This window comes from Amblyraja radiata, chromosome 39 (assembly GCF_010909765.2).
Source record: "Amblyraja radiata isolate CabotCenter1 chromosome 39, sAmbRad1.1.pri, whole genome shotgun sequence".
NCBI classification, from domain to species: Eukaryota; Metazoa; Chordata; class Chondrichthyes; order Rajiformes; family Rajidae; genus Amblyraja; species Amblyraja radiata.
This window is the reverse complement of record NC_045994.1, coordinates 17,792,124-17,813,756: the sequence shown is the minus strand read 5'-3', so window position 1 is coordinate 17,813,756 and position 21,633 is coordinate 17,792,124. Positions and strand designations below refer to the sequence as shown.

Genomic DNA, 21,633 nt, shown 5'->3' with positions numbered 1-21,633 from the left:
TCGGGTCGAGACCCTTCTTCAGATAAACTCCCCCGAGTTCCCACTGCGCCACCAACAGCTCCGGCAACTTGGGGTGAATTTCCAACCTGTGTTATATCTCAGTCACTCCTAGATGCGCGATTATGTCACGTTGAAGCTATCGCGTTCAATCGTATTTAAACGATTAAGTTATTGTATCAATAATGCCACAGTTTTTGATCCACCCTTTACAGACAGGTCGCATCGTTAACCCGAATTTCAAAGAGTAAAACTCACAAACTGGAAGGAATGGCAACAAAGTCGATATTCTCGTTATAAACCCATTCGAATTTGGTTCAATGCAAATAAAACTGGTGAATCATAACTGGCGGGAGGTTTAGATTTTGTCAAACGCGGGATTATTTATCTATAACGTCGAGCGCGGGGCAGCGACGGGCGACACGGCCCGGGTAATGAGTGAGTGAGTGAGTGAGTGAGTGTGTGAGTGAGTGGGTGTGTGTGTGAGTGAGTGAGTGAGTGAGTGAGTGAATGTGTGAGTGAGTGAGTGAGGGGTGTGGTGTGTGTGGTGAGTGTGTGTGTGTGAGGGAGTGAGGGGAGTGGTGGGGAGTGTGTGGAGTGAGGAGGGGTGTGTGGTGTGGTGTGGGGAGGGGGGGAGTGGTGGGTGAGTGAGTGGTGCGTGAGGGGTGGTGTGGAGTGTGAGGAGTGAGTGGTGAGGTGGGGTGGTGGTGATGGGAGTGTGTGAGAGTGGTGAGTGTGTGTGTGAGTGTGTGAGTGAGCGAGTGTGTGAGTGTGTGAGTGAGTGAGTGAGTGTGTGAGTGAGTGTGTGAGTGAGTGAGTGTGTGAGTGTGTGAGTGAGTGGGTGTGTGAGTGTGTGTGTGAGTGAGTGAGCGAGCGAGTGAGTGAGTGAGCGAGCGAGTGAGTGAGTGTGTGAGTGAGTGAGTGTGTGAGTGAGCGAGCGAGTGAGTGAGTGAGTGTGTGAGTGAGTGAGTGTGTGAGTGAGTGAGTGAGTGTGAGTGTGTGAGTGTGTGTGTGAGTGAGTGTGTGAGTGAGTGAGTGAGTGAGTGAGTGAGCATTCATTGCCAACGCTGCAGCCCAGTGCTATTGGCAATGGCTTATGCACAGACACACACACTCACTCACATACACACACATTGATACACACTTGCACTCATACACACACTCTCTCACACATACTCTCTCACACACACACACTCTCACACACCCAATCACACTCAAACACACACTCACACTCACACATGCAGCCTGTGCCAGAGTTAGTCGCGGCCCTCCCTCCCGGTGGGGGGTGTACGAGGGGGGTTTGTGGCGGCTCCGCGCTGCTGTAGTAACACGCAAATGAACCTTCACCCCCTCCCCCACCTTCTCCCCCACTCTCTCCCTCCCCCCTCACTCCCCGCATCCCAGTCACCTCCACCGCCAGCGGCGGCCACGCACATTTTTAATCAAACGCTTTTGTAATTACGAAAATGAACATTAAAATGAACATTAAGTAAAGTGGTGGTTCAGGGATAATTCTAGCTCGTGGAGCCGAGTAAACAGTGTGGACGCGCTGGGGAGACGGGAAGTGTAGATGGAACACACTAAACATGGGTGCTGTTCATTCCATCCTGTACATACCTGGACTACCTGCTCCGTGTCCGCTCCTGTACATACCTGGACTACCTGCTCCGTGTCCGCTCCTGTACATACCTGGACTACCTGCTCCGTGTCCGCTCCTGTACATACCTGGACTACCTGCTCCGTGTCCGCTCCTGTACATACCTGGACTACCTGCTCCGTGTCCGCTCCTGTACATACCTGGACTACCTGCTCCGTCTCCGCTCCTGTACATACCTGGACTACCTGCTCCGTCTGCCGATCGAGATGTCACATCAGTTACCGCTCCTCAACGAACAAGTTGGAGAAAATATCTCACCCAATAAACTGGAATATCCCTCGTCCATTGACACAAACCCTTCAACATCTGGTCTTGGCCAAGTGGCTAAAACAAGACAGGCCCCTCCAAATATCGCCAAGTGAGAGGTGTGTGGTCACTCTGGGCCCGGGAACAAACGCCGCGTTGCCGCCGCCGACAGACAATGACTTGTAGAATTTAGAAATGACATTTGGGTATAAAGTGCAGTGTTGCGCTACTTTTGTCTGGAACCCGCCGCCCACAAACCAACATCAGTCTGAAGAAGGGTTTCGGCCCGAAACGTCGCCCATTTCCTTCGCTCCATAGATGCTGCTGCACCCGCTGAGTTTCCCCAGCAATTTTGTGTCCCCTCTAACTGAGTCTGATTTGGACCAGAATGTCCTGGCCGCTCCAGGCTGTTGCCTGTGTACAGCAGCTTATATATACAAAATATATACATTTAATTTCAAAAAGGTCGGTTGGCATTTCTGCCAATAATTGTACAAATCTATCCAAATGTGACTAGGTTTAAAGACATATTGAAATACAAAATCGTTAATTAAATTTAATGTATTGAATTTAACATAGATTCAGTCTGGTTTAATATCAGACATCAATTGTGTGAACGACAGAATTTAATAAATCAGCGGTAATCCGTTTAGAAGGGTTTCGGCCCGAAACGTTGCCTATTTCCTTCCCTCCATAGATGCTGCTGCACCCGCTGAGTTTCTCCAGCTTTTTTGTGTACCTTCCGTTTTATTTGCCCATTTTAGACAGTGTATCGGCGCGGACACATCGGAAACATCCCGAATAAAACTGGGTTTATTCATTCGGTTCCTGTCGGTCACCTGTTCCCTTCTGGCGCTGTCCGTGTCTCTATTCCAGCGCCAGCTATCCCAGTGTGAATGTGGGTGTGAGGGGCAGGAATGGGCCCCTGTTTGGAGAACTCATCTCCCCCGCGGCTCCGCTGATATTGCATCATTTACAGGTCTCTGAAACAACCCGTGTCCGCAGCGAACACAACATATCCTGCAAACCTCACCCGAAACTCGGCTTTCCCTTGCATGGAACTATAAATCCGATTTTAAACGGGTGATTATTCCATCCAATCCTCACTGAAATACAACTATTCCGTGGTGGTCAGACTCAAGGTTTAAGTTATTACCAGCATCTGTAGTTCCTTCCTACACATTAACTGCTCTGTAAATGGTAACGGGAATTCTCGGCCATGAAGCTGTTTTATTCGAATTATTTCGTTCCCCTTTCAAATTAAATTCTTCACTATCATTGATAAAAGACGGTTAAATTAGTACAAATGTTTCTAACCCTCACACTTGTTGTTTTCCGATGTATTTGGGATTCCAGGCCAAACATGTATGCGAGGATTTACACGAATTTCATGGCAGGTTTAGAAGCATCGACGCGCCGCCGTCAACCTGCAACTGGTTGCAAATATAATTTACTAGCAAATTAGTCACCGATTAAGCAGCGGATAAACGGGATTTCGAAACGATCGGAAAAACGAAAAGAACGGATTTATTGCCGACCCCGATTTCAATGGATCGGCCGTTGACGAAACTTTGACAAGTACAATATCAACAAGAGTTGCAAGAAAATGGACCCACAGCCAGCAGTGACCTGGTGATGTTCCCGAGATAAAACCGCTTGCATATTACTGATTGAGCAACAATGGGAAAAGTAGAATATCCGATTTAATTCAATCACAACCGATTGTATTTCACAGAAGCGCACACACACACCCACACACACACACACACACACACACGCACGCACACACACACACACACACACACACACACACACACACCCACCCACACACCCACACACACCACACCCCACACACACACCACACACACACACACACACACACACACACACACACACACACACACACACACACACACACATTCAGCACACATTCAGCACCCAACCGACAAACAATTGTTCTGAAGAAGGATTTTGGCCCGAAACGTCGCCTATTTCCTTCGCTCCATAGATGCTGCTGCACCCGCTGAGTTTCTCCAGCATTTTTGTCTACCTTCGATTTTCCAGCATCTGCAGTTCCTTCTTAAACAATTATTTCCCCCAGTGTGGTTTTTTAAATCTATACTTTAGTTTACAATCTACCAGCAAATTCCACTTCGGTTAAGATTAATGTAAGAATATAATTCACCAGAAGGAACTCAACAGGAAAACTTGCTCGCTAATGCAAACTAAACCACCTGACCCCAACACGTTACAAGATGAGTATATAGATAAAGTCATTGCCGTCACATCCACCTCAGCAGACGCTTGTCTAACGCCATCATTACATTCTAATGCCCGATTCACTTACAGGTGCTTGTAGCAATATGACGGGGAACTTACAACGGAGTGAATGTGACCCTGTACGCGCTCCATATGACAGTGTCAACCTGGCCCCGAGTCCGGTTCATAATTGTCCTATCAACATGCTGTTGGGGCCAAATCCAGTTGTCCACGACTCTAACACAATTACTACGCACATGTCCCGCGGTTTATCCGACTGAAATAAGGGGAACGATCTCACATCAGTCTGTGCCTGAGTGTAATGAAACGCATTCTTGCTTCAGCCAACTAGATCAAATAACTATCTGTAATAAAATATTAAGAATAATATTCCACGCATGTACCTGTAAAATCTGATCATTATAATCTAATTCTCAACATCAAATATATAACAAGGCCAATCCTTGCCGTCCGTACCTGTCTAATACAATTACTAGACGGGCCAATCTCACCCGAGAAACTGATTTTAAAATAATCATATTTCAATCAAGGACTAAATATGTTGTAACTGAATGCGGCAACACGTATGTAGCAGAAAATAAAAAGCCGAATCTGCCCCTGTTTGTGAAACTATTAGCAGTAGGCGCCCGTTAAAGTGTTGGATCCCTGAATCTAACTCTCCTCGTGTGTGTCAGTCACTGTGAGATCTGGTGCTCAGATTCACTCTGTGTCTCTGTAGTACTTTCAGCACAAACACACCTACACAAGTAAACACAATTCTCACTTGCACTGACTGTCTTAATTTTATAAAAGCGGCCCAGATATTACTCCCTCCGACTATGGCAAGGGCTAAATGGCGCAATCACCAATATATATCAATCTCTCATTATTAACTGGTTACTTTATGATAGCACGGAATATTTCCTGAACCTTTAATTTAAATGACTGATTCTTTGCACACACCGAGGGGGATATTCTGTGTGTGTGTGCGCTGTTGGATATTCATCTGTTAGCCGCTGGACACGAGGGGGGACGCGGCAGGCAGGAGGAGAGCTGGGGATCTGGGCCTTTGGACAACCACACGCACACATACCGTGTTGAAAGGTACCTGAGCGTCCTGCGCTATGGAACATTCCTCGCTACTCTTTCAAGGTGAGGATGTTTGGACGTTGTCCTCCGGGCAGGTAAGACACGGAGAGACGGTGCCTATAAACAGGGTCGGCCAGAATTACAGGCTCCAGTGGTGGCGGGTGTAGAACAAAGTGCAGTTACTCTAAAGATCTGTAGAACACAAAGCAGAGGTATGTAAGAGTGAATCCTCATCCGGCTCGCCGTCTCCTTGCCTCTTCCTGCACTCTCTTCCCGCCGACCCTCCCCTCACACCAGTCCTGCCTCATCAACTAACAATTCTTTCACAATAGATCTCGCTCCTTATTGAGGACGGCCGCTATTGACTATCAAGGCAATGGTACTTTTGCATTATTTTTCTCCTCAAATCGCCTTTAAAGTTAATCAGTCGCATCTCCGTTCTGGTGACTTGCCAACGTTGTAATGATGTACCTGCTGCCAGTGTGAATCCACTCATATCTGTAATCCAGTCAACGCCCAGTCTCTCTGTCGCTCTCTCTGCCAGTAGGAATAAATCGGACCTTTTCTCAAAAGCAGTTATATTCAGCCCGTGCCTGTGTCCAACTTGTGTTTGTGTGGGTTTTATCCACAAGGCGATGGAGAAGGGACGAGCTGCCCAGGCAGCGGCGGCTGCGATTGGTGTTCTCTGGGCTCTGGATCTAGGCAAGGGGGAGTGTATCTCTGCCATGCTCCACTAACCCGGGAGCTTTAAAGACACAGGCTCAGCAAGGCGCAACTTCACTGCTTCTCCGAGGCGGCCCGTTCCGATGTTTGATATTTGAAGTAAAATCAAGAGTGGGTTTACAGTGGGAGGCTTCAGAAGCCAGTGCGGCCAGTGCGGCCAGTTCGGCGTGTGGACAGTGCGGCCAGTGCGGCCAGTGCGGCCAGTGCGGCCAGTGTGGACAGTGTGGACAGTGTGGACAGTGTGGACAGTGTGGACAGTGCGGCCAGTGCGGCCAGTGTGGACAGTGCGGACAGTGTGGACAGTGTGGACAGTGTGGACAGTGCGGCCAGTGTGGACAGTGCGGCCAGTGCGGCCAGTGTGGACAGTGTGCCCAGTGTGGACAGTGTGCCCAGTGCGGCCAGTGTGGACAGTGTGCCCAGTGTGGACAGTGCGGACAGTGTGGACAGTGTGGCCAGTGTGGACAGTGTGGACAGTGCGGACAGTGTGCCCAGTGTGGACAGTGCGGCCAGTGTGGACAGTGTGGCCAGTGTGGACAGTGTGGACAGTGTGGACAGTGTGGCCAGTGCGGCCAGTGTGGACAGTGTGGCCAGTGTGGACAGTGTGGACAGTGTGGACAGTGCGGACAGTGCGGACAGTGTGGCCAGTGTGGACAGTGTGGACAGTGCGGACAGTGTGCCCAGTGTGGACAGTGTGGACAGTGTGGACAGTGTGGCCAGTGCGGCCAGTGTGGACAGTGTGCCCAGTGCGGACAGTGTGGACAGTGTGGACAGTGTGGACAGTGCGGCCAGTGCGGCCAGTGTGGACAGTGTGGACAGTGTGGACAGTGTGGACAGTGTGGACAGTGTGGACAGTGTGGACAGTGTGCCCAGTGTGCCCAGTGCGGACAGTGTGGACAGTGTGGACAGTGTGGACAGTGTGGACAGTGTGGCCAGTACGGCGTGTGGACAGTGTGGACAGTGCGGCCAGTGTGGACAGCGGCGGTGACATTAGCTGTTGAAGGCACCTGAGGCCTGATCAACCTCTGGTTTTTCTAGCTGACCACGAGCTGGGTTCAGATTGAACAAAATCATCGATATTTTGTGTTAATAAAAAAAAAACTTCCCGGAATCAACTCTGAATCCCGTGTTTGTCAACAGTGTCGCTTTCACGGCGCTCTGCTCATGGGGGCAACTGTAGTCAGTTATGCTGACTGACAGGGGAGTGTAAAGGGAACACGTGGCATGGTTTAGCTGGGAGAAGCGGCGACAGGATGGGGCAGAGCAAGAATGAGTTGACCATTTGTTACACACAGCCAGCACTGAAACCCGCCACGCTGAAATCCTGGCAGCTCAAAGATGCAAAGGGGGTAAGTCAATTGAGGGGAGAAAAACTTGTCGGAACTAAGTGGCAACTGATGTAAGGGTCAACATGGATCATTTGTGCAAAGTGTAAAAGGTATTGACTGGCAGCTCCAGTGAGGTGGACTCTGCACAGATCACATTCCAGTCATAAGGGTTACGGAATAATTAGAAAGCTTTATGTGCAAGAGAGGAGGATATACATAGACAACAGGTGCAGGAGGAGGCCATTTGGTCCTTCGAGCCAGCACCGCCATTCATCGTGATCATGGCTGATCGTCCCCAATCAGTAACCCGTGCCTGCCTTCTCCCCATATCCCTTGATTCCGCTAGCCCCAAGAGCTCTATCTAACTCTAGTTAACAACTAAGGATAGAAACATAGAAACATAGAAATTAGGTGCAGGAGTAGGCCATTCGGCCCTTCGAGCCTGCACCGCCATTCAATATGATCATGGCTGATCATCCAACTCAGCATCCCGTACCTGCCCTCTCTCCATACCCTCTGATCCCCTTAGCCACAAGGGCCACATCTAACTCCCTCCCAAATATAGCCAATGAACTGGCCTCGACTACCCCCTGTGGCAGGGAGTTCCAGAGACTCACCACTCTCTGTGTGAAAAAAGTTCTTCTCATCTCGGTTTTAAAGGATTTCCCCCTTATCCTTAAGCTGCGACCCCTTGTCCCGGACCTCCCCAACATCGGGAGCAATCTTCCTGCACCTAGCCTGTCCAACCCCTTAAGAATTTTGTAAGTTTCTATAAGATCCCCTCTCAATCTCCTAAATTCTAGAGAGTATAAACCAAGTCTATCCAGTCTTTCTTCATAAGACAGTCCTGACATCCCAGGAATCAGTCTGGTGAACCTTCTCTGCACTCCCTCTATGGCAAGAATGTCCTTCCTCAGATTTGGAGACCAAAACTGTACGCAATACTCCAGGTGTGGTCTCACCAAGACCACTTTGGCTTTATGTATTCAGCGAGGTAAGTTTGATTTTCTGGTTTGCTAATCCTACCAAGAAGTCACCACAGGTGTATCACCCGCAGGTGTGTCACCCACAGGTGTGTCACCCGCAGGTGTGTCACCCACAGGTGTGTCACCCACAGGTGTGTCACCCACAGGTGTGTCACCCAAAGGTGTGTCACCCACAGGTGTATCAGAGACCGTCGCCCGCGCCGAGTCAGTGAATGGAAACTATTTTTGCAATGAGCTTGGATTACTGATTGGCCAACTGGAGACAGTATGAATGGAAATGGTTTGTGGTGGAATAAACACATGGGCTGTGGGCAGCTGTGAGGCCTCAATGGGGAGCAGAGGTACCCAATAGTTCCAACTCATTATCGTCTAGAGTCGTGATGGTGTCACAAACCAACCAACACTTGAACCAACAACCATCACAGGCAACATCTCTGGAGAGAAGGAATGGGTGACGTTTCGGATCAGTCTGAAGAAGGATCACGACCGGAAATGTCACCTGTTTTTTCCCTCCCGAGATGCTGCCTGTCCCGCTGAGTTACTCCAGCATTTTTGTCTGTCTTCGGTGTAAACCAGCATCTGCAGTTCCTTTTTCACACAGAGAGTTGTGAGTTTGTGGAATTCTCTGCCTCAGAGGGCGGTGGAGGCCAGTTCTCTGGATACTTTCAAGAGAGAGCTAGATAGGATTCTTAAAGATAGTGGAGTCAAGGGATATGGGGAGAAGGCAGGAACAGGTTACTGATTGGGGATGATCAGCCATGATCACATTGAATGGCAGTGCAGCCTCAAAGGGCCGAATGGCCTCCTCCTGCATCTATTGTATATTGCCTATTCCCACACCAGAGGTATGAGCGCACACCGAGCTTTGTCCTATGATGCATGTCATAGTTGATTCTGCACCTCAACATTGCTCCCCCTACTCCAGTCCACACCCCTTACTTTCCCAATTATCCAAATATCTATCAGTTTCGAAAATAGATAATTACTAAGCATTCACAGTTTTCTGGGATAGACATTTCCAGGGTTTCGTGAGTCTTTGAATGCAAATATACTCACCTTCTTCTAAATGCCTTCTAAATACTTACCTTAAGACTGTACAAATAAACAAATCAGCAGATGCTGAAAATAGTTTTGGAGCCATACGGCACAGAAACAGATCCTTTGGCCCACCATGTCGATGCCAACCATCAAGTCTGAAATAAAAACTGAAAATTATGGAAAGGATCAGCAGGTTAGGCAGAATCTGTAGAAAAAGACACAGAATTAATGTTTCAGGTCTAAGGTACTGTATCAAATTTGACCAAGTTTGACTGTTTCTCTTTGCACAGATGCTGCCTGACCTGTTTAGTGTTGCCAACAGTTTCTGTTTTTATTTTGAGAATATGCAATCTGCCTCCCTTATCTGGAGCCTGGGAGAAATAATCTCAAACTCTCCCAGAAATGTATGTTTCTATAAGATCATCTCATTCTTCTAAACCTCAACGAATCCAGACCCCTTAACCAAGAATTGTGCGAACAATCTTTTGCAGAATTCTCAAAAGCCCAGGTACACAGAGCAAAACTGCATACAGTACTCCAGAGTATGAATGCAATACTCTAATACTACAATACTTCAATACTACAATACTCCAATACTCCAATACTCCAATACTCCAGAGTATGAATGCAATACTCTAATACTACAATATTTCAATACTACAATACTTCAATACTACAATACTCCAATACTCCAATACTCCAATACTCCAATACTCCAGAGTATGAATGCAATACTCTAATACTACAATACTTCAATACTACAATACTCCAATACTCCAATACTCCAATACTCCAATACTCCAATACTCCAGAGTATGAATGCAATACTCTAATATTACAATACTTCAATACTCCAATACTCCAATACTCCAGAGTATGAATGCAATACTCTAATACTACAATACTTCAATACTACAATACTCCAATACTCCAGAGTATTAATCTCCTCATCCCCTGAACAATCACAATCTGCATCACCTATTGCAGCATCAGAACACCCATACATTAAATGACAACATACCAATGAGTATCTTCTCTGTGCTGCCTGCATCTTAATTTTCTGCATGTCATATCATGTCATGTTGAAGACCATCACTGTTCCCCCAAATATCTCTCTGTATATCAAGATGGAGGCACAAGACATTGCAGGTGCTGGAATATATACTATGTTTACATATTCTGTTGTGCTGCAGCAAGCAAGAATTTCATTGACCTATCTAGGACACATGACAATAAAATACACTTGACTTGGAACCTTGAGCAAAATAACAAATGTGTCCGAGCTGTGTTGTGTGGTCAAATTCGAGAGCCAACGCTCTCAATAGTTCCAACTCATGTTCCTCCAGAACCACAATGTACAGTCACAAACCAAACAACAAACACATAGGCATGTACATATCCCCAGCTTTATCTTATGATCCACATCATAGCTGATCCAGTACCTCGAGATTGCTCCCCCCTCTCCAGCCCACACCCCTTACTTACCCAATTATCCAAAGATCAATCCGTTTAGAAAATAGATATCAATCTTTACTATCTTCTCATCACTGCAAGATAATTATTTGTATTCTTCCTACCCAATGGAATCATTTCACTCTTCCCCATTCTATTTCCTCTGCCACATTCTTGCTCACTAACTTATGCTGTCTACATGAAAATCCGTGCTTGCTGTCAGACTTTGTGCCTATGTGAAAGAAAATAATATCTGCAGGTGTTCCTGGGAATGCTTGCCTTTCTGCCTGTGTGCCCGTGCAACACAGAAAACCTGTTTCATTACTCACTGAAGTGAATTGATTTATTTGAGTTAATCTACTCGTGCTCTGATTTGTGTTCTCCATGTACCAAAATTGCCCCAATCCCTCGATCAGGTTCATTAATATTACTTCAAAGGGTTCCTGTAATGCCTATTGTATGGAATAGAGTGGTGGGCCTGATATTGGTGTGTCATTAACTAGCAAATACCAAGACTCCAAGCTCCACACATAGTAATTCCACTGTAACAAACTTCAATGGAATCCCATGCACCATGGGCTGCTGTATCTAAACTATATTCTAATAGTGAAAACATCTTCTTGCGTGTGGCGTGCACAGCCTAAAGTTGTTGGACAACTTGTTCTATTTGATCTTATTTGATTGTGCACGCCAGGTTGATTGCATTCGTTGAAACAGGGTGGACCACGTGAAGGTTGCAATCTCCCACCCCATAGTGAAACTATCTAATTTGTACACAGTGTATGTTACTGGAAATACACAGCAAATGCGTGGTGACTGGGGCTCATGTTTGAGTCACCGACCTTAGTAACCTACATTTATAAGCATGGTTTAAGCATTAGGTGATAACAGCATATTACACCTATTAATAGAACAGCCTTTCAAAGGGTGGATTATAATGTTTTCATTCTTATTAGTTTCCAACATTCTTTCAACATTATTGCTTAACAAAATCTAAATTTACATTTGGCCAATTTTACCCGTGACTCACCTGGTTGGATGCAAACCTGGTAACAGGTAACCCCTTCAATCCCTGCCTCGGAAATTAAACTCTTTTGTCCAATAAGGTCTGGAGTCAAGTGGTCTGAGCAGTTTTTAAGGTGAGGATGTGAACACAATATTGTTGCCTGATGGTAGACAAAAGTGCTGGAGAAACACAGCGGGTGCAGCAGCATCTATGGAGCGAAGGAAATAGGCAACGTTTCGGGCCAAAACCCTTCTTCAGATGTTGCCTGATGTTTTTTGTGCGGTTGTGTAGCCACAACTGTAGATGGTTGTGTATACTTGTACACCATCCCCCAGCCTAAATGTGGGAGGATTACCGAGCGTGGATTATATGTGTTGGTTGCAGGATTGTTTTGTTATGTCTAGATTATGAAGTATGCATATCATCTCGTGCTATAGCTCGACTTTACTGAAGCTCACTTTTAGGCTCAGTGCCTGTCTTGATATTAATAGTAAAGAAAGAAGCAGAGGCTTCAGGTTCCAAATGGTCCAGAAATACATTACTGCTGCTTCTTAAAGTGCATCGGGACTGTTGGATGTAATTCAGAATCTGTCACAATTAACCTGGTGGTGCCCACACATGCCACAATGGAGAGCCCACTTACTGAGAAGATGGGACTTGTCTCCAAGGTAACTGTGCTGTGGCCACTCCTGCCAATACTATTGTGGACCTATTTGGACAGGTACTTGGATAGGACGGGTTTAGAGGGATGTGGGCCAAACGCATGCAGGTGAGACAAGTGTAGATGGGGCTTGGTGGTCGGCATGGGGAAGTTGGGCCAAAGGGCCTGTTGCCGTGCTGTGTGACTCTATGACAGATGAGGCTGGTGAGGGTGTGGCCAGATAGGGTTTTCCTTCATGTTAGTTCCCTCATGATCTGCCTCCGCCTAGCAGCCATGGTCCTTTGTAAACCTGGCATCTCAACCAAAGACTTGCTGCAGAGCCACTCCTGGTAATGCATGATAGTCTGGAATTCAACATCAATTGATGCCACTGTCATTGTTGAACATGGAGAAGTATCGTCATGGAGAGATGACTATACAGCACCCTGGGCCCACCCCAAATCCATACCAAGCATCGACCCGTTGACACCAATCCTACCCTAGTCCATGTTATTCTCTAGACATTCACCTCCACCGTTCCCCAGATACTATCACTCATCTACACACTTGGGATAACTTTCAGTGGCCAGTTAACCTGCAAGCCTGCACATTTTTAGACATTGAGGAGGAAACCTGAGCACCCAGTGGAATGCCACACCATCACAGGAAGAACGTGCAAACTCCACACAGATAGCACTGGAAATTAGGATTGAACCCAGCTTGCGGAGGTTGTGAGGGCAGCAGGTCTATTGCCTGCATCATTAAATCACCCAATTTCAGTTTCATTAGACCCAAGTACAATCCTGAGTACGGGTGCTGTCTGTACACAGTCTCCCTATGACTACGTGGGTTTTCTCTGGGTGCTCTGGTTTCCTCCCACACTCCAAACACGTACAGGTTTGTAGGTTAATTGGCTTCTGTAAATTGTAAACTGTCCTTAGTATGTTCCTCATTGGAGACCTTTGAACTATCTTTAATGGACTTAATTGGACTACCTTGTACTCGCCTTTATCCTGTATCTGTACACAGCGGACAGCTTGATTGTAACCATGTACAGTTGTTTATTCACTGGATAGCTCGCAACAAAAAGCTTTTCATTGAAGCTCGGTACATGCGATAATAATCATCTAAACTAAAGATATTCGCTGCAGTTGATGAGAATGCTATTGAAGAGCCAATGTTTGGTTTGGACATCGTCAAGATTCAATCAGTCCTCTCAAGTAGAGTTCTCATGGTACACTTTGGTGAAGAGTAGATGTTAGCCTTCATATCTTGGAGAATAATTGTTCTTTAATAAACAATTGAGCTGAAAGGACAAACGTCCTACTCCCAATTTTGATGATAACACAAAACCAGGTGGGATTGTGAGTAATGTGGAGGAAGACAAGAGCAGTGAAGAAGAGTGCATGAGATGTTCACAAAATGCTGGAGTAACTCAGCGGGACAGGCAGCATCTCTGGAGAGAGGAAATGGGTGAGGTTTCAGGTCGAGACCCTTCTTCAGACATGACATGTTGTTGGTACCAAACAAAAAAGTAGACCATTGTTTAAATGATGACAAATTAGGAAATATTGAGATTCAAAGGAACCTGGATGTCCATGTACAAGTCAGTGAAGACCAACATGTCGCTGCAGTAAGCAATTAGTAAGGCCAATAATATGTATCCCTTTATCACAGAAGGATTTGAATACAGGACTATTTAGATTCTCGTTATCTAGGCAAAGAAGCAATTAGACAATATTGGTTTATTTTGTTCACGTAAAATAAGTGCAATAAGTCTTAGGGTACAAGGCCTTGTGGGACCACACCTGGTGTATCGTGTATGATTTCAGTCTTCCTGCCTATTTCATAATATCCTTGCCAACAAAGATTCATTAATCTGATTCCTAAAAAGATAGCTTTGACCAATAACAAAAATTCATGGAGTAGACTAGACTAGACTAGACTAGAGTAGACTAGAGTAGAGTGGACTAGACTAGAGTAGACTAGACTAGAGTAGACTAGAGTAGAGTAGAGTAGAGTAGAGTAGAGTAGAGTAGAGTAGACTAGACTAGACTAGAGTAGACTAGACTAGACTAGAGTAGACTAGACTAGAGTAGACTAGACTAGAGTAGAGTAGAGTAGAGTGGACTAGACTAGACTAGAGTAGACTAGACTAGAGTAGACTAGAGTAGACTAGACTAGAGTAGACTAGAGTAGACTAGACTAGACTAGAGTAGAGTAGAGTAGACTAGACTAGACTAGACTAGAGTAGACTAGACTAGACTAGACTAGAGTAGACTAGACTAGAGTAGACTAGACTAGACTAGACTAGACTAGACTAGACTAGACTAGACTAGACTAGACTAGAGTAGAGTGGACTAGAGCAGACTTTATTCTTCATAGTTCGTCAGGAGACATGTGTTTTATTGTCATGTCCCAATGTCATGTTGTCAATCCTTACATAGCAATGACATTCTTACTTGCAACTGCACAACAGAATATATAAACATAATAATCACACACACACATCCCTTTGATGGTGGGGAGGTCAGTACCTGTGATGCACCAGGCAGTGCTCACTTCTCTCTGTAGATCCTTTCATTGGTGGGGAGGTCAGTGCTGGGCTGGGCTGTGTTCACCACTTCCTGCTTTGCTCCAGGCGTTCAGTTTTCCTGAGCCAGACCGCGATGCAACTACTCAATATGTTTTGAAGAACAAGAGACAATCTTATCAACATTTACAAATTTCTGACTTCCACTCATAGGGTCACATGTTCCTGCTCCTCATCTTTATGTTCTTAGTTGCTTAGGATTCAGAAAGTCTCAGATCCCACTGTTCGAATGTTGACATTGAAATGGATGCTATATCTCCTCTGCTGAAATGATTTGCCAACACAATATGTGGTTCACACTTGTCTAATGGCCTTTTTGGCTAGATAACGAGACTAATTAATACCGGTGGAACCCAGCAACTTTGGTAGAGAAGGGAAATATCTTTTACAAGTGGACAGCCCCTTTAAACAATTCAAATTGGATGGGAAATGCTGTAAGATGCACCCACATTCTTCATTATTCACTAATTGCACCACACTTCATATTCTCAAGAAACAGCTGGCACAATCTCTTAATTTAGGCCTTTATTTAATCAGATTGGTGTGTGTGAATGATACATTGCCCGATCAGCTCACTAGCTCCTGCCTGTCATTCAGGCGCTGTGGGAAGATAAATGACAGTATGTTAAATTCCACTTAATGACAAATGTTACAAATTTCCTTCCACACAGATCTGCTGTGGTTAGTGAGTCGAGTGGAATCAGATAATTACATAATGATAACACAGAAAGTGCATGTCGTAATGACACTATTTGTCTTTCAAGAACTTTCTCTGACTATCCAAGTTTGTGGTCGGTGTCATTTAATTAGTTGGAGTCTCCCTGCTAGAGTAGCAGGAAGAAACGGAGGATTGGGTGGGTTAAATAACAGCAAGGTTTGGTACGGTACAGGATGCACTGAGTGGAAGCTCCCAGATATTCACCATTGTCTATGCTGATCTCAGTGGGCAATAGGTGAGGGTGGGAGAGTGGGCGAGTGGGCAGTAGGAGAAGGTGTACAACAGAACTAAAGGATGTTCTTTTAGGAAGGAGACATGGAGGAATTTCTTTAGTCAGATGGTGGTGAATCTGTGGGATTCTTTGCCACAGACGGCTGTGGAGGCCAAGTCAGTGGATATTTTTAAGGCAGAGATAGATAGATTCTTGATTAGTACAGGTGTGAAGGGTTATGGGGAGAAGGCAGGAGAATGGGGTTAGGAGGGAGAGATAGATCAGCTATGATTGAATGGCGGAGTAGACTTGATGGGCCGAATGGCCTAAATCTACTCCTATTTCCTATGACAACGATTGGCTCAATGACACAGAGGCCAGGAGGTGAAACACCATGGAGTGTTAGTTACATGTACAATGAAACACCTTGCGTGCAGCCACGCCACACATACAGGACACAAGCATGCACACAAAATATACATCAATAATGCATCAACATTCTAAATGAGAGATCTGTGCAAAATCAAGGGATGTGGGGAAAAAGCAGGAACGGGATACTGATTTTGGATGATCTGCCATGATTATATTCAATGGCGGTACTGGCTCGAAGAACCGAATGGCCTCTTCCTGGCCTATGGTTCTATGTTTTTATGTTTTTAGATCATGTCTTGCTACCCAATGTACGCTATGTAAACAGGTTCTGAAATTCCTAGTGTGACCTGGAGGTTTTGGATGTTATTTGATTTAAGGAATAGAGAGTCTGCTGGACCTTTGTTCCGTCTCGTGTTCTGGATCCGATTGAAGAGGTTGTTGTGGTTCTGGCAGTTCACCAGTACGTGCTGGATGAAAGGTTGGACCTGGGATCCCCCTGCTCGCCTTGCTTTCTTGGATTAATTTGCAGCCACCATGGAATGACCTGCCTTGCCACCGCAGCGTCAGGAGCCAACAGGGAGCAGTGCGGAGTCTGGCAGTGGTCTGAGAGTGTTTACAGTCTGAATGCAAATCATTGCAGGTGTTGGATAAATGTGTTGGATTCAGTGTTTTGTTCCCTGCATAAATTTCCCTGTCCCCCCCCCCACTGCATTTCCCGTAGTCTGGGAGTGGTCTCTGGGCTCCCGGGGGAGGGGCTGTTCCTCACATTCTCAGTCTCTCAAGGTGACGAGTGATGATAGTCAGGGGTGAGCGACCATTTGTACTTTGTTCCACGCACCAAGCCTTTCTGTGGCTTCATTCCAAGTTTCCTTTTCAATAGGATGAGGGCAGATTATTTACTCTATGTTGCATCTTGTGCTGCAACCGTTGTTTCTTCAAACATCTTGCGTTGCCCTTATCGTGTGTTTTAACAATCCCTCTCTCCCTGTGCCACCTGTGGAGGGCGAGGTGTGGTTTATATCTTATGTTTACCTCCACCCCCTCACTGTTGCACCTCCAGTAATATCCCCTGACCTTATCCCACCCTGAAGGCACTCTGATGAATTTCACACTGAGCACTGCTAACGTGCTCTGTATAATCACAAGAACAGATCTCTAAATCAGCATCAAATCAGCATCAAATCAGCATCAAATCAGCACCTAAATCAGCATCAAATCAGCACCTAAATCTCATCAGTGCTTGCGTGAAGTAAGTATACTTTTAAATTGTCAAACCCAAGTGATCACATATGGAAAGTGTAGGAGAGACTCCGACTGTTGGTCTGGATGAAAATGAATCTCATCTAAGCAGCCGGAGGATTTAAGCAAGTCATTCAATAAATCTGGAATTAAAATCTAGTATCAATAAAGGTCAATAGAAAATCATCATATTGTTGCAGAGGGTTTGCCCGGTTTACAAATATCCACTGCCTAAGGGCCAGAATGTGACACCAGAGTCTGAAATGGGCCTGCATGGCCCTCCCTTCATGAAGGACAAAATGCTGGCCTTACCAGCAACCCAAGCATCCTATGAATCAAAAAAGCAATAATTGTTAGAGAGGTTATTATAATTAGGCAGCATCATGACACAGCTGATAGAGTTGCTGCCTCACAGCTCTGGTGACCTGACTTCAATCCTGACCTCCAGTGCTGGACTTGACACAATCTCCCTGTCATTCCCTCGTGGTGCTCCAGTTTTATCCCACATACAAAGCCGAGAAAGCCGGTAGATGGGCCACGGCAAATAGCCCCTCGTAGATGTGGTGTTTAGAATGTTTGATGGGGGGAGGGGGTGTTCAGTTCGGTTTAGTTTAGAGATACATTGTGGAAACAGGCCCTTTGGCCCACTGAGTCCGTGCCGACCAGCGATCACCTCGTACACTAGATCTACCCTACACACTAGGGACAATATGTACAAGCCAATTAACCTACAAATCTGCACGCCTTTGGAATGTGGGAGGAAACCGGAGCACCCGGCCAAAACCATCGCAGTCACAGGGAGAAGGTACAAACTCTGTACAGACTGCCCCCATAGTCAGGATCGAACCCGGGTCCCTGGTGCTGTGAGGCAGTAACTCTACCACTGCTCCACTGTGGCGTGAGTTGATGGGAATGAGGCGAGATTAAAATGGATTAGAGTAGCATTAGAGTAAGTGTGAGGCTTGATGGATGGCGTGAATTAGAAACATAGAAACATAGAAAATAGGTGCAGGAATAGAGGCCATTCGGCCCTTTGAGCCTGCACCGCCATTCGATATGATCATGGCTGATCATCCAACTCAGTATCCCATCCCTGCCTTCTCTCCATACCCCCTGATCCCGTTAGCCACAAGTACATCTCACTCCCTCTTAAATATAGCCAATGAACTGGCCTCAACTACCTTCTGTGGCAAAGAATTCCACAGATTCACCACTCTCTGTGCAAAAAATGATTTTCTCATCTCGGTCCTAAAAGACTTCCCTCTTATCCTTAAACTGTGACCCCTAGTTCTGGACTTCCCCAACATAGGGAATAATCTTCCTGCATCTAGCCTGTCCAACTCCTTAAGAATTTTTAAAGTTTCTGTAAGATCCCCCCTAAATTCTAGCGAGTACAAGCCGAGTCTATCCAGTCTTTCTTCATATGAAAGTCCTGACATCCCAGGAATCAGTCTGGTGGACATAAGGACCTGTATCCATGCTGCAACCATATGAGATGTTAAATATCTGTTTTTAAATCCTGCAAGTGAGAAGGGGAACTGAAGGCAGTGAGGATTTTGTAAGAATAGTGTTTAATTCAGAAGCCACCTTCACCCTGAAGAAGCTGAATTTGCAGAAACTTAGAGCCACATCTCATCCAACCCGTATCTGAGCTGTGGCTGTGGCCTGGACATCTTCTCTCCTCTTGCCATTGCAATGTAACCACACTGGCCTGGACGGAAGGGATCTTCCCCCTCTCCACCTACGGTCAAATCTGAATTGAGATCACCAGTGCGGACTGGGCCTCCTTGGTCACTGTGGTCAGATACAGTGTTTATCAGCTGTAACAAGGAGAGCTGGAGTTTTGTTTTCGAATCCACAAATCCTCCCGTGTTGTAATGTCCATCTCTGATGTATCTGCCTTTCGTTTTGCTCTCCAGTTTGACTCAGGACCATCTGTTTCATCAACAACGTTTCCTTTCCGACAGGATGTCTCCTCTGCTTTTTGCTCAGTCTTTTATTCCCTCATGCGTGTCAGCTCTTGGTACATCCTCCTGTATTGTCTTTCCTACCTCCTGTTTCAACTCTCCCTTCTGCCCTCGATGCCCTTTAACCCTGTGCAGGCATGCTCCTCAAAAGCCACTTTCCATCCTGTGCTATTCACCCTGCCGTCCTGTCCTGTCAGCTGGTAATTGGGCCTGACAGAGTGACACAAGGCAAGTGGGAAGTGCTTTGTCTTTGTGACAAAAGGGAACAGCTTTAACTCTGAGGGAGCCTGAACATTGCCTGACTTTGAGCGGGGCAAGAAAGAGATCGCAGTAATGTTAGAGGTAGACAAAAGTGCTGGAGAAACTCAGCGGGTGCAGCAGCATCTATGGAGCGAAGGAAATAGGCAACGTTTCGGGCCGAAACCCCTTGGGTTTCGGCCCGAAACGTTGCCTATTTCCCAAGGGATTCGGCCCGAAACATTGCCTATTTCCCAAGGGATTCGGCCCGAAACTTTGCCTATTTCCTTCGCTCCATAGATGCTGCTGCACCCGCTGAGTTTCTCCAGCACATTTGTCTACCTTCGATTTTCCAGCATCTGCAGTTCCTTCTTAAACGCAGCAATGTTAGAGTTTGGATGGGGGAGAATAGAGGTCTGTGGGTAGCAGCATCTGTCAGCATTTCCTCAATGCATTATAGACTGGATTCACCTTGATACCTGAGCTGCAGAGAATTCACATTCTTCAGCTACCTGCATCCTCTTTATTAGTTTCAGGCACAGCAACAATTATTTTATTTGTGAATACATAATAGGCTATTATTTTAAAATATTAATAATAATAATGGATGGGATTTATATAGCGCCTTTCTAATACTCAAGGCGCTTATATTGTTTCACCTCCCCAGATTTTTTGCTGCTCTTACACATTGAGTGGTGGGAGAGTGGGCTCGTTGATGGAGCTGGTGATTTTGTGAGGCTTCACTTCTAGAGAAGACCTTGTCTCAGAAATAGAGGCCAGGGATCACACAGCAGGGAAACAGACCCTTTGGCCTGACAGCTCTGTACTCACCACCAAGCTCCCATTTACACTGGTTTCATATTTTATTCTCCCCACCCGCTCTTCAACTTCCTGCTGGTTCAACCACTAGCCGACACTCAGGGTTAATTTACAGTGACCAGTTAATCTATCTGGAGATAGACAGAAAGTGCTGGAGTTACTCAGCGGCTCAGGCGGCATCTCTGGAGCGAAGGAATTGGTAACATTTTGGGTCGAGAGCCTTCTTCAGACTCCACCTATTCCTTTTCTCACGAGATGCCTGTCCCGCTGAGTTACTCCGGCATTTTGTGTCTGTCTTCAGTGTAAATGGAATGTGGGAGGAAATCTACACAATCACAGAGACAACATGCAAACTCCACACTGACAGCACCAGAGGTCAGAATTGAACCCGAGTCACTGGAGCCATGAGGCAGTTGTTAAGAGTTTCCTATGCCTGCAGAATTTGGAAAGTGCAGCTTCTCCCAGTCTCCTGACTGGTACTTATTCCACCGTGCAGCCACCGCAACAGATTAGACAGAATGCATCTCCACATTCACTAGATTTATCTAACAGCAAATATACTTTGGGAATCATGATTTACATACAAATAGTTTAAATAACAATTATGCCTTGGTCAACAAAGTCCTTTGGAACATTCTTTTAATTTGCTAGTTGCTACAGTATGTAAATGCAGATTTCCTCTTCGTCTTTTAAATATTAAATTAAGCTCCCACACAACTCCCATGGACAGTGTAACAATAATAATAATGGATGGGATTTATATAGCGCCTTTCTAATGCTCAAGGCGATGATCTGACATATTATTGTCTGACCCTGCATCACTAGAAATTGCTCTCCAATCTGCAGAATGGTTTGGCCCAATGGAAACATAGAAACATAGAATATAGGTGCAGGAGTAGGCCATTCGGCCCTTCAATATGATCATGGCTGATCATCCAACTCAGTTACAGAAATCAATTACAGTTCCCCAGCTTCTTCTGTTCTGGACAACTTGTTCTATTTGATCTTCCATTTGTGCACGTCGAGTTGATTGCATTAGTCGAAACAGGGCGGACCACG

General features: G+C 45.9%; 1 protein-coding gene across 2 annotated transcripts in view; it reads right to left on the bottom strand.

The window, feature by feature from the left end:
• Positions 1–5,915, bottom strand: part of LOC116967365 (paired box protein Pax-8-like) — a 44,243-nt gene extending 38,328 nt beyond the window's left edge. Inside the window, exons 1-2 of one of the 2 annotated variants that reach the window (XM_033013873.1) lie at positions 5,720–5,774; positions 5,253–5,440 (exon numbers count right to left, since the gene is read on the bottom strand). In XM_033013873.1, coding sequence (XP_032869764.1) covers positions 5,253–5,292 — 40 coding nt within the window. In that variant the 5' untranslated portion in view covers positions 5,293–5,440; positions 5,720–5,774. Of the gene's footprint in view, positions 1–5,252; positions 5,441–5,719 lie in introns of both variants that reach the window. The other variant, XM_033013872.1, reaches the window with a different exon arrangement.
• Between the last annotated feature and the right edge of the window lie 15,718 nt (positions 5,916–21,633).